Source organism: Formica exsecta, unplaced genomic scaffold (genome assembly GCF_003651465.1).
Source record: "Formica exsecta isolate Colony F162 unplaced genomic scaffold, ASM365146v1 scaffold178, whole genome shotgun sequence".
Lineage (NCBI taxonomy): Eukaryota > Metazoa > Arthropoda > Insecta > Hymenoptera > Formicidae > Formica > Formica exsecta.
This window is the reverse complement of record NW_021849095.1, coordinates 558,067-571,039: the sequence shown is the minus strand read 5'-3', so window position 1 is coordinate 571,039 and position 12,973 is coordinate 558,067. Positions and strand designations below refer to the sequence as shown.

At 35.4% G+C, this 12,973-nt stretch overlaps 1 protein-coding gene across 8 annotated transcripts in view; it reads right to left on the bottom strand.

The window, feature by feature from the left end:
• Nucleotides 1-12,249, bottom strand: part of LOC115233594 (endophilin-A) — a 47,913-nt gene extending 35,664 nt beyond the window's left edge. For 2 of the 8 annotated variants that reach the window (XM_029804104.1, XM_029804098.1), the window contains exon 1: nucleotides 2,253-2,291. In XM_029804104.1, coding sequence (XP_029659964.1) covers nucleotides 2,253-2,284 — 32 coding nt within the window. In that variant the 5' untranslated portion in view covers nucleotides 2,285-2,291. Of the gene's footprint in view, nucleotides 1-2,252; nucleotides 2,292-4,060; nucleotides 4,280-12,084 lie in introns of those variants that run through there. The other 6 variants (XM_029804097.1, XM_029804099.1, XM_029804100.1 and 3 more) reach the window with 5 other exon arrangements.
• Between the last annotated feature and the right edge of the window lie 724 nt (nucleotides 12,250-12,973).

The window sequence follows — 12,973 nt, the reverse complement described above, 5'->3', positions numbered from 1 at the left end:
ATACAGAGATAATAATTAACCCGCGTTTTACCTCGTTTCGCTTGTTTTCGCAATTGCATTAAACATTCTGATGGCCCCGGAGAATCTAGCCGCATCACGGGACCATCGTGAGTTTCCCGGCGACGTGTAATCGCATTAAGACACCGCGCATTCGTGATACGGGAACGAAACGACTGCGCGAAAGTTGGCGGCATCGTACTGGCATTAGATTCGCCCTTAAGTAGCAATGCATCGCCAGTAATTGGCCAAATTTGCAGCCTGACGTACGAGAACGTATTACCTTAATATGGATGATTAAACTTTCAACGATGTTTCGTGTATCGTACCACGTGTACAACATCGGATCGCTAGCGCGATGACTCTTTTTTCCTTAACGTTCATAAGCACTAAATCAATAATAACTTAATAGACGCGCGTAAGGTATCTCGCATGATTTAATTAGAGCAATTAAATCGCGAAGCAAGACTCGAATTTCCATTACGCGGATTTTTGTGTATGTTTTATAAAATTCTTCGATAAAAAAATGATCTAGACACAAGACGGTTCTTCGGATAATTCTATCAATCAATATTAAATATAGATAATTTCTGATTTTCCCATTTTTAATACACAAGAAACAAATATTTGGATAAACAAAACAATGTGAATAAAATTATAGAGCCTCAAGTACTTTATCCATTTCCTAATGATTTTAGCAAATAAATTATTATGCGCGGAATATTGATCTGATCCTTTAATGCGCACATAAGAAGATCATTGCCAAGCTTCCACGGCAAACAGAGGCACTTACCTGATTCGCTTTGTTGATCTGCTTTTTGAGCCCGGCGAACGCCATGGTGCTGTCGTGTCGTTGCTTCCTTGAATCACGCGCAAATCGTCATACAGAGATAATAATTAACCCGCGTTTTACCTCGTTTCGCTTGTTTTCGCAATTGCATTAAACATTCTGATGGCCCCGGAGAATCTAGCCGCATCACGGGACCATCGTGAGTTTCCCGGCGACGTGTAATCGCATTAAGACACCGCGCATTCGTGATACGGGAACGAAACGACTGCGCGAAAGTTGGCGGCATCGTACTGGCATTAGATTCGCCCTTAAGTAGCAATGCATCGCCAGTAATTGGCCAAATTTGCAGCCTGACGTACGAGAACGTATTACCTTAATATGGATGATTAAACTTTCAACGATGTTTCGTGTATCGTACCACGTGTACAACATCGGATCGCTAGCGCGATGACTCTTTTTTCCTTAACGTTCATAAGCACTAAATCAATGAGAGAGGTTCTATGAGTGATATTGTTAAGTATTATATAAAATGTAATTAGCTCTCTCCTCTTTTAATGAGAATAAAGGAATAATGCATTATAGATTCATGATTCATAAAATTTAACTATTCATTGAGACTTTTTCTATTATTCTCTATTATACTCTATTATACTCGATTACGAGTTTACCGATCGATGAGTTCATCCATATAAAAAAACAATATGTGATACAAATATTCTTATATGAATAAACGGCCAACTGGATGCATCGATTTTCTATAAAAACCCGAGTAATATAGATATATTATAATATAATAAAAAAAAACATGCATTCTAAAAATTTATAAATAATAAATCCATGAAATGTTTTACAAACATGGAACAAAAAAAATTTTGCCGGTCTATATTTTATGCTGTCACAGCAAACCTTGCTGATTACTATACCGACAAGAAAAAAAAATTATTATAAGAATATTAATTTTATTTGCTAAAAATAATTCTGCTGAATTTACAGAAGAAAGAAAGAGAAAAAGAGAGAGATTATATCACATATGACATAATGACATTGTCTCGCTGTAACGTCAAAATTTTTGCTAAGAGTGGAATATTTCGCTTCATCTGCAAATTAAATTTGCTTCAGCAAACTCGGATTTCTGTAAACGAAGTTACTTTCTCGCAACATCTCTTTGAAACTAAACAAGCTCTATTGTGTAATATCAAATAATTTATTACGGTAGCGAAGTTTCGCATCAAATATGCAATAGCAGCTATGATTTTACCACAACAGTAAAATCCTTTTTCCCATAAATAGCGAGTTATTATGAGTTATGAAGAGCAGCCTCTTAATAAAAATAATATTGTATATCATTGAATTCACACACGGAGATGTTCAGAGTGCGGTACAAAAGTTCTATTCGTAAAATCTATAAACAATGAATCTGTGAGAACAAACTTGCTTCATTAACAGCGAGCGATATATTTCTCACCGATGGTTGTCTCGTGCGCGAATTCCGTGCATCGAGATGTTTAATGGAGAACTTTTAGCAAAACAAGCGTACAATATCTATAAGCGACAAGTCCATAATAAATTTCAATAAAACCAAGTGCTACGCTGCTCGCATTTGTCACGCTGCATGAGATCCAATATATTACGTTGAGCTAAAACAATTTGACATAATAAAGAGCAATTTTTTAAAAATATCTGAATCTGTATTTGAAATAAATCTATAACAATCAAGAACAAATAACGATGATAATCTACGCCATAAATAATCGGCAGATTCCCACAAAAATAACAACGCGATGCTTTCATAAATTTCGGATAAGTTGTTGATGCAAATTTCAAAAAAGCAAGCGTACATCAAACTAGAAAAGCACTCTAAGCAGGCGCAAAAAGTCTACAATTGATGCGAGCAATCGACAAAGATCGCAAAAGTCGCGGGAATTAAACGCGATTAATTAATTAATCTGATGAAATTCGCCGAAGATGTGTCAAGTCAAAGAACTCCGCGAATTATACAATACTTTGCACTCGTAGAATCGCTGTGAAAAATCACAGATCGATATCCCTTTTTTGAGTGAATCTTGTCAATCATAGAATCGATGTATTCGTTAACGAACCGGCTGCAAAATTCGCGAACGAGCGCTTTTATTAACGAATTGCCGCTTACATAGCGAAGGTCCTTAACGTCTAGACTTATAGCACACATCGATCGCCATGCATATCGTCAAAATCCCCTTAGTGACGAACCGCGCTAATTAATGCAACGTCCTTATTAATGAATCTTATTAATGGGATTAGAGACTAGGCGTAATGATCGCGGGCGTTCCATTAAAAGCAGGATGGTTCGATTGACCCGACCGGCCCGAAAGTAGAAGAAGCGAAAGGAGACAAGAGAGAGATTCGGAAAATGTGGGCGAAAGGACGGTAAGATGGAGGATCGTTCTGACACAGTTCAGCAACAGCGATTGTCCCAATTTTCTAGTAGTAGTAACGATTAAACTAACAATACTGGTTGTGTCGTTGAGCGTTAAATTGTCGCATTAAGCTAAATTCTCTGTCAGGTATCAGCAGAATGATAGTAAAAAAGATGACAGTAGCATAAAATAATTATATATTATTGAATAATAATATAATTATTAAAACATAGAAGATAATAACAAAATGAAAAATTTCGTCAGTTAAAATAGTGAATTTTAGATATAAATATAAAATAAAAGATTAAATGTGTGAAGCTATGAAAGTATAGGAGATTATAACAGAATACGCGAATATAACGCAAGACTATAACATAATATACTGTAATAAGGTGTAAGAAATAAAGAAGAATAACGTAAGTAGGTGGCACTAGAATATAGAGGGCTATATAACATAGTTCTCTGTAATATAGAAAATTCCACAATGTAGTAAATGCTATATCAAAAGTAGAAGTAGAATATATAGAGAGAGAGAGACAGACTAAGAGGGTTATCACACAGATAAAGACAATCGTGTTAGTAGATTCACAGTCTGCGACCGATGATAGTTAAAGAACTTTCATCGTCGTTCAAGCTCGCTTATACTCAGCGACACCGCGTCTCAGTGCGATCTATAATCCGCGAACGAGACGACACATCCGTTCCGGAGAGCTATAGATAATGTCACACGCTTGTACACGATATCGAATAAAGGAAAGTGACAATCCTCACCGGAGGGGAAGAATCTAACAAACGCGACAGTGCGCAACATAACGCGCGGAGCGTTACATGGTGCGAAAGTGACGCGAAAATACGACAAGGACACTCGTCTCCTCACCTTCGGCCCTTCGGCGAATCGGATGCACCCCTAAATGCACCCCTAAATAACCCGCCGTGGATGACGATGTGTGAACGACGGCGAGCGGACGGATATGCGTGCGTGCCTGCCTGCGTGCTTGCGTGCGTGCGTGAGGAACGTGAGGGGTATCCGCGTGGGCCCACGAGCACCGAGCGAGAGCACCACCGGACTACTCTCGTACGTGGTCGGTCCCTCGCACACTGCGAAGTCTCCTGCTAGGGGGTAGTTTTGCTGCTGGCCGATCGATACGCGACCACGGCTCGGACTCTCCATCTCTCTCGCTCCCCTCCACTCTTTCTCTCTGTCTCTCTCTCTCGTGCTGACTTCCCCTCCGTTCCTCCTGTCCCTCATTTCGGTATCCTTTCCTCCCCTTTCTCTTTCTCTCTCTCTCTCTCCCTCTCGCGATAGCCGCCTCTTCTGCCAGGGGCGGATCCAGGGAGAAAACTACACGGATAGTTCAAATATTTTCGCGTATTTTTTGTAAAATGCTTCTCATAGGAGATTCGAGATATTATCCCGTGATAATAAATAAAATATCAAAATTTTTCAACAATGATAATAATTATCTCTCTTTAATTCGATGATTAAATTTTGTATTTTTACACTGCATATATGCGGTATCCCCTATGAAAATTTTCAAGATCCACCGCTGCCTGCCCTTTCTCCCCATCACCGTCTCTCTCCTCTTTCCACGTGCGCCGCAACCCTCGACTTTATTCGCGCACTTCTGCTTCCTCCACGCTTATACCGGGTGTCCGCGACGGTTATAAAAGTCATTGTGGTGCGGTATATCGCTCACTTCGTGAGAATACGCGCGCACGCGCAGCATCGACATGGGATGAACAATATTTGTCACCCTTTAGAATAAGACAACATTTAAATCCCCATTCTCACTAGCGCAATTCACTCTCGCAATTGGATCATTAGATAGCATAGTAATATAAGATCATGAACAAAAATAAAAGTTTATGTAATATCAGATATTAATATCAGATATACGTACAATGTTCTATTTAATATATAATATTTTATATTCCTGTTTTTTATAGTAATTATAAAATCGTCATGGAAAGAAAACTATATATCTAGTAGTACAGATAGTAAATATATCTAATAGCACAGATGATAAATCATTTTTACTTGTAATAAAAATTGAAAAAAAGAATAGATACAATCTATATATAAATCGATAAATTTACTAATTTTACATTAAATATTTATATCACATTTTATAAATGATAAAAAATTAATGAAAATATATTTATTTATTTTCTTTCATTTGTTATATAATTTTCAATGGGAAAGATAGATTTTATATTGATTATGTGTATATATATGCGTGTGTGTGTATGTGTGCATTAAAATACTTCAAATGCAATATATTTTTCCAATTTAGTACTAAAATAAAGTTCTACTACCCGTTACATCTTATATAAAGTATGTTAAACCCTGCACTTAACATTTCTAAATTCTTGCCTATCACATTACGTAACCATTAAGAAGTGCTTGGAATTTTTCACGAGACATATTTCTCTATCAGAATTATCTGTCCAACGCCATATTCTATAAATAGAGTGACTTCCCTGATATTTCTCGAATATTCTTCCGAGTCGACGACCTACGCGTACATTGTCCTGTAAGAAAGTTCCTCTCACACAACTCTCTTTATGATTGGATAAAAATTACAAGGATAAACAAACCTTTCAAAGAAACGAGATCGGTAATAAGAGCAAATGAGCAGACGACGCAAAGTGTGTATGTGTGTGTGTGTGTGTGTGTGAATCGATTTTACGACTTATTAATATCGTCCTGTTTTAAAAGGATCTCTTTGCGTGTACGTGTGTGTGTCACGATAGTGGTGGTATTCTGAACGACGTATCGATTATGAATATAATCAGTGCCACTCTCATAACCGTTGTTCAGCTCTCGCAATACGATTTGTCGCGAGCTCTTGATTTGACAAGCTCTCTCTTTTATCTCTCTCTCTCTCTCTCTCTCTTTGCCAATTATTCACCTTGAGCTTTCCGGATCGACGGAGTAGCCGCTCATTTAAGAGAGTCGCGAGATCTATCTTCTCACGGAGTAATTTTTTTCAATTTAAGACAAACCTAAGACTCCTCCGTGAACTGTCGCCTCTACTATCGCTTTTAATTTCCCAAGAGACGCTCAATTAGCGCTAAAAAGAGATGAAGATCAAAACATTTTTTTAAATTGCGTTTTCTGCAAAATATCCGCGAACTAACATAAGTCGCAATAATTTCTTTAAATAAAAAATCATCAATGATAGTCATAGCGAGGAAAAGAATTTCTGTTTGTGATTTGAAATAGATACAACAAACGTGATTTAGAAAAAAAAAAAAACAATTTAAACCTTTGGAAGTTTAAAAAGTGAGAAGCATGTGTGTGTGTTGTCAGTACACAAGAGAGCAAAAGCTTTTTCCACCCACGTTAATAACTTTACGTGTCATAATGGCCATTGGCCATGCATTTTTTGCAAATCTCATGTGAATGCCGGGAATAATTAAAAATTATTAGTGCAAGTGTATAACGCATCCTATGATTAAATTATTCCATTCCAACTCATATATTTTCCCCCAAACAATTAGACTCCCTAGAGAAACAACTATGTTCAATCTTGATAAGCTTCAGATATGCTGTAAAGACGCATCATGCATTGACCTTATTAATTATGCGGAAAAAATAAGGATAACATTTCTCCACGTCAAAAATTAAATATAATTAATTTAGTTACTTTACAGAAAATAAACATTATCGCCTGCAATTTTGTGCAATTTTATTACGTGTGTGACATAATTATTTCCCATATTAACAGTATTAATAAATACTGTTTAATTCTTTTATATTTAAATTTCTAATAGATATACATTCAACGTTTACATTTTATTAATTTTATAATACATAAATTTTTTATAACACATAGGAATATAATTTTTTAATAAACAGATAATTTTACATATAGAGAAATATCCGTATAAATACCACACACTCATTCCCAACTTTGCGAAGCTCATCAAGTCAGAAACAGAGTTTCCGACTCTAGTTTCCGTGTCTCATATAAATCAGTGAAATGGAATTTTCCTCGAAGAGAGCCGGGCGTTGATTTGTACGGGACGCGAAACTTTCTACAAATTTGCGAAACTTAACGCGACGGGGGCGGTTGCTAAGAAACCCGAATAGCACATACGACGACTGGGTCATGGTGCCGCTATCACTCGATAAGACCCTTCCCTTCCGTCTACCATAATGATATCGAAGTCCACCGCATCCGTCGTACAAATCATCCCCGCTACAACATAAAATCTTTCTAAAAATACGCGACGCACGCCGGCAGGAGGCGGCGACGACCGTCACGCGACTCGCATCCTTTGTCACTTTATGTTGATAACACGATATGTTCTGTAAATGGTAGAGTCTTATATTGCATTTTATACAGATTATGAAAAGATAAATTTAAAAATTGTCTAGATTTTTAATCTCAAATATCTGACGATTCCAGAAAATTTACGGTGTTATAGATAGCAAAACTCCTTATATTATAAAATGTACATATGATTTTTTAACGTTTTTGTGAAAACACTTTTTTAAACCACTATTTTCTTAAATGCGTTATTTAAAATTAGCATCATGGTAGAGATAACTTGCTTAGGTATACTTAAAAAAAAAAAAGATTTTCTCGAGTCATCTTCAAAGAAAGAAAAGATAAAGTAATAATATAATAACTGTAATAAAATATAATAACTGAAAAAAATAAAATAAAATTCTCTATGAGTATCATATAGATAATTATTCAAACATAAATATGATTTTACGGAGAACAAATAATTTTTCTTAATATTTCGCTAAACAATCATAAAATAATATACGTGTGCCATGCTTTATATATTTATATAATTCCTTTGGTTATTGTTTGGTTCATATCGTACGTAGTAACATACATTATCTTGAGCTAATTTATCAAAAATCTGATCTTATCGATCATGAAAATTTTGCACGTTCCACAAACACTGCGAGTAAATCTATTCCAAGCAATTACGATAATTCTGCATTTGCGACAACGATTTTCTAGTAAATGCTAAATTGTTAGAATTGCAAAATGGAAATTGGCAATAAATACGCTAAGCTCACCGGTGATAAGATACTATCGTCATTTCTCGAGGAATCGATTTCCGTTAAAAAAGGACTCGTAAAAGAAAAGATATTGCAATTGAATAACTCGTTATGCCGGCGAGCTATTGTAGCCAATGCATTAAAATGAATTAATTCCAATGTTAAGAATTAAGAATTTAAAATTTAATTGCAGTAGAGCGTTAATAAAGAAAAAATAATTTAATAAAATTATAAATAATTTTTACAGAGCCAATCATCAAATTAAAATAATATTATTAATTATAATTATAATATTATTATAATTATTATATATAATATTATATATTTAAAAAATGTATATGTTTATTGTATTGACGAGGAATAAAAATCAGATTTTTACAAATGTCCAACAAACTTTCCATTTCATTCTATAGTTATGATATTGATGAGAATTCAAAGAATTCAAAGAATAATCGCCACGCGATTAATATACCCCGTATTGATTTAATGTCAAGATTAATTATTACGATAACGCAAAGAATTTATGTTATTTGTCTCATGCCAATATTTCTGTCGCAATTATTATTTTATGGAGAATAAACAAATTGTGACAAATATTTTGTACCATAAATTATTAAAGTATAATAATATAGCACTCTTGTAATATTGTGTATTATATACACTAACTCGACTCGCTATAATGTTTTAAACGACACTGTCAATGCGGCTACATTTGACAGTATTAATTTAAATGTCATGATGCATTCAATTAGATATGTAAGACATCGAAAACATTCATTTTGCATAATACTTATTTTTAGTCGCGATTCTCTAATCATCGTGCAAAGTAATCAGGATGAAATCATTTCTTATAAATGGTATCTATGGATGATCGATAATCTGTTGCGATATCGTAATAATCGCGCAAAATTCAACGGCACAATTTTCTCGCATGATCATTTAATCATACCTTCACAAAAACTGCTTCATATCCATTTCGATGCACTTCAAATTTATATGATACTAAATCGTCATAAATTATGCGCGACAGTTTTTGCGTACAGTTTTATCCGTCATATATTATTAAATTATTGCGACATACATAAATTACTGTTTCGTATTCACAATTTTCGTGAAAATTCTGAAAAGGCGCGGCATTAAAATATAAATAAAGAACCTTTTCAATAAAAATTTAAAAAAGAAATTTGCGTGCTTTACACGGAAATAGACATAAATTTTATTAGCGAAATGTAGTAAATTCGAGTTACGATAAAGTTCCGTCCGCCCATATTGAATCCAATGCATTGAAATATTAATTAATACTGAAATTTCATCATGTCAAATTATGTATGTATTAAATATAAATTGTAATTCAATCATGTATTGTTCGAATAAACAACTTATTTTATGCCTATTGGTTTTATAACGGATTATTGACGAAAGATAATCAGATTTATATGGGAAGACCGTAAGAACATAAAATAAAGAATTTAGTAAATTATATGATATAAAATTCAAGTTTTCACAAATTTTTTAAGTGATGTAATATATAAACGCTTTTAAGTTGTGTGATTCAAAAATTGAGTGATTCTTTTAAATATTGCACGTATTTTTTTCTATATTCTTAGTATATATTTTTTCCAGATTAATGCTGCAAAAAAATTATTATTTTTCTTCTTGAATTATCATTATCTTATCTCCCGTATTGCTAAGTAATTGCTAATGTTGCGCTGCTCGTTAACAGTTAATCATAATATTTGCTGCACATTCTTTACAAAAATTATAATAAACAGAAAACAATAGAAGAAAAAACAAATTTTCAAATTTACTTCCGTTTTCTCTTTCCGGAAAAATCAATAATTTATAATTTTGCAGAGTTAATTTCCATTATCTCTCTTAATCTGCCTATTCTTTACCAAAAAATCACAATTCTTCTCTATTCAACTATCTTAATTAACTTTAATCTTCTATTATTCAAATTCAATCACAGTCGAATTTATATATAAATTTAAAGAAAAATTGAACAAGCACACGACTAAAAGAATTTTGCATTAATTGAAAAATATTCAAAGTTAATTTATTGTTGATTTAAATTCAAAATTTGTCATTATTTGAGAAATGTATTATTTTACTATTATTTGATAACGTACGTTTTTTTTATTTTACAAACTAATGGTCACAAAATATGTTTAAAAAACCAAAATTTCTGAATTTCGTGACCGGAAATGCGCAGAGTTCGCGGCAATTCAAACAACTCAAAGACGAATGTGGATACGCGGTAAAAGTCGGAGGTCAAAATAAATGCAATAAAAAGAAGCATCGGGGAGATCGCGAATGCGGGAGAGCGTTTTTCTGCCGCGTTCGCCAGCATCAATATTCGCTCGCATTCGCTGAGTAACAATTCAAGCCACCTCACGGTGAATATTAAATTATTTGTTATTAAGCTTCAATTAGCGAGGCGCGATCGAAGGGGGTCGATACGCTCGATTTCGACACGCGTATCGCACAGAGATGCTTTAACAGAATCCGCGAAACTCATCCAAAATGAAAATTAGTAAACATTAAATGGTGACATCTCCGATTTAACGATGGTCGCATCAATACCAATTAGAGTTAATTGTGGTTAAGTGAGCCAATTCTACCGATGTGAGAACATGACTAAATTGTCATATCACTGTCTGTAATACATATACAATCTATAATATATTTTCTCTCTTTCTCTATAAATATTCATATTTCAAACAGCATTCTTGCATTTTGTAATATTCATTTGTAACAGATATTTTAAAATTCTGCACAAATTTTAAATTTTCCTCTCTCTCTCTCTTTATATGTTTGTATACATATATGTGTGTGTGTGTGTGTGTGTGTGTGTGTGTGTGTGTGTGTGTGTGTGTGTGTGTGTGTGTGTGTGTGTGTGTGTGTGTGTGTGTGTGTGTGTGTGTGTGTGTGTGTGTGTGTGTGTGTGTGTGTGTGTGTGTGTGTGTGTGTGTGTGTGTGTGTGTGTGTGTGTGTGTGTGTGTGTGTGTGTGTGTGTGTGTGTGTGTGTGTGTGTGTGTGTGTGCATATATATAGAGAGAAAAGGAGAGAGAAAGAAAACTTTAAAATTTTAGAATATCTGTTACAAATTAATATTATAAAATGCAGAAATGAAATCATAAATGTTACCCCATATAAAAAGATTTTATTTTATTATTAATAAATTTTAAAATCTCTTTGTGCCAATATACAAGCATTAACAAGATCCTAACAAAAAAGAATATTTTGTAAAATTAATTCAAACAGTGTTATGGAATTAAATTACGGATTAGATTCAATTGACGTCAATTAAAATCGAGCTTATATATCCTTGTCTGTATCGTAGAAAGAACTACAATCTAGAAAAGGGAGAGCAATAATATAAATATCAAAGCCGGATTTCCTAAACGTGAATAGAATGGAAATCGAGCGCGCGCGCAGATTCAAGACACCGAGCAAGAAGATCAATGGATTTTTATTTCCCCGGAATAGGAACAAATTACAATGTACTACGATCAAGTCACGTGATACGCCCACGCTCATTCGCGATCATTCAAAAATCCGTCGGGCTATCTCGTGACGACGGACGGGCGCGAAAATATCACGTAAGGAGGTCGCCGGCATAACAATCGTAAAACAACACGAGCGACGTTATCGCCGGTGCGTGTCTTTTGACGGCGACAGGTGTTTTTGATCGCGAGAGCGAGTTAGCGCGAATCGATCGAGCGCGTACATATACCGGGCAACGTATACATAATCAGAGCGAAGCGAGGTTACACGAATTACGCGCGTGATAACGCATTCGTGCTTAAGGCGTGCGAGACAAACGGGAGTGATTCGAACGAGCGATACGGGAATGTAATCGATTTCGCACTCACCGCGAGGAAGAATCTTCGCTGGATGAAGACAACACGCCAGCACACCGTAATCCGGAGCAGATCCAACACACTCGACTAACCCCCTGCCAAGATTTGACACAGACCACACGGACGACAGCTGTTCGCGGTTTCGCGCACGACCATAGACATAGTATATCTAGACCGAGTGTTGAGGAGTGAGGGCCAAGGTACACGTAGAAAAGATGACTCATTCGTCGCGACGACGCCGCGTGACGTTGGCGCTGTCTGTTGGTCATGCGCATGGACATAGTATATCTAGACCGAGCGTTTGCCTTTATTTAAGGAGTGGGGGTAAAGATGCACGTAGAAAAGGACACTCTGTTTTATGCCCCTTGTGTCCTCTCTTGCTCGCACGTAGCATGGCGAAAGTGAGCGCTATGCTATGTGCGAGCGAGAGAGAACGCAAGGGGCACGAAACAGAGTATGTCCTTTTCTACGTGCATCTTTAGCCCCACTCCTTAAATAAAGGCAAACGCTCGGTCTAGATATACTATGTCCATGCGCACGACCAACAGACAGCGCCAACGTCACGCGGCGTCGTCGCGACGAATGAGTCATGTTGCGGCGCGAGCGGGAAGGGGAGAATAAAGCCGCATTCAGACGAGTGGGAATATCGATGTGTATAGTAATATCGATATATATCGACACACTTGTAAACGCTTTATGTCGATATGTAACTGATATATAATCACAGAATTGTTTATATTATTTATGCACGATTACAGTAATTTTTATTGGAATGTGCATAATAAAAAATATATTAAGATGTTTATTAACATTTTATTAATGTCTTCTTAGTTTTATTTTTAAACTTAGAAATGGATAAAAAAATTATTCGATATTCGCACTCGAAAACAATGTGACAAAT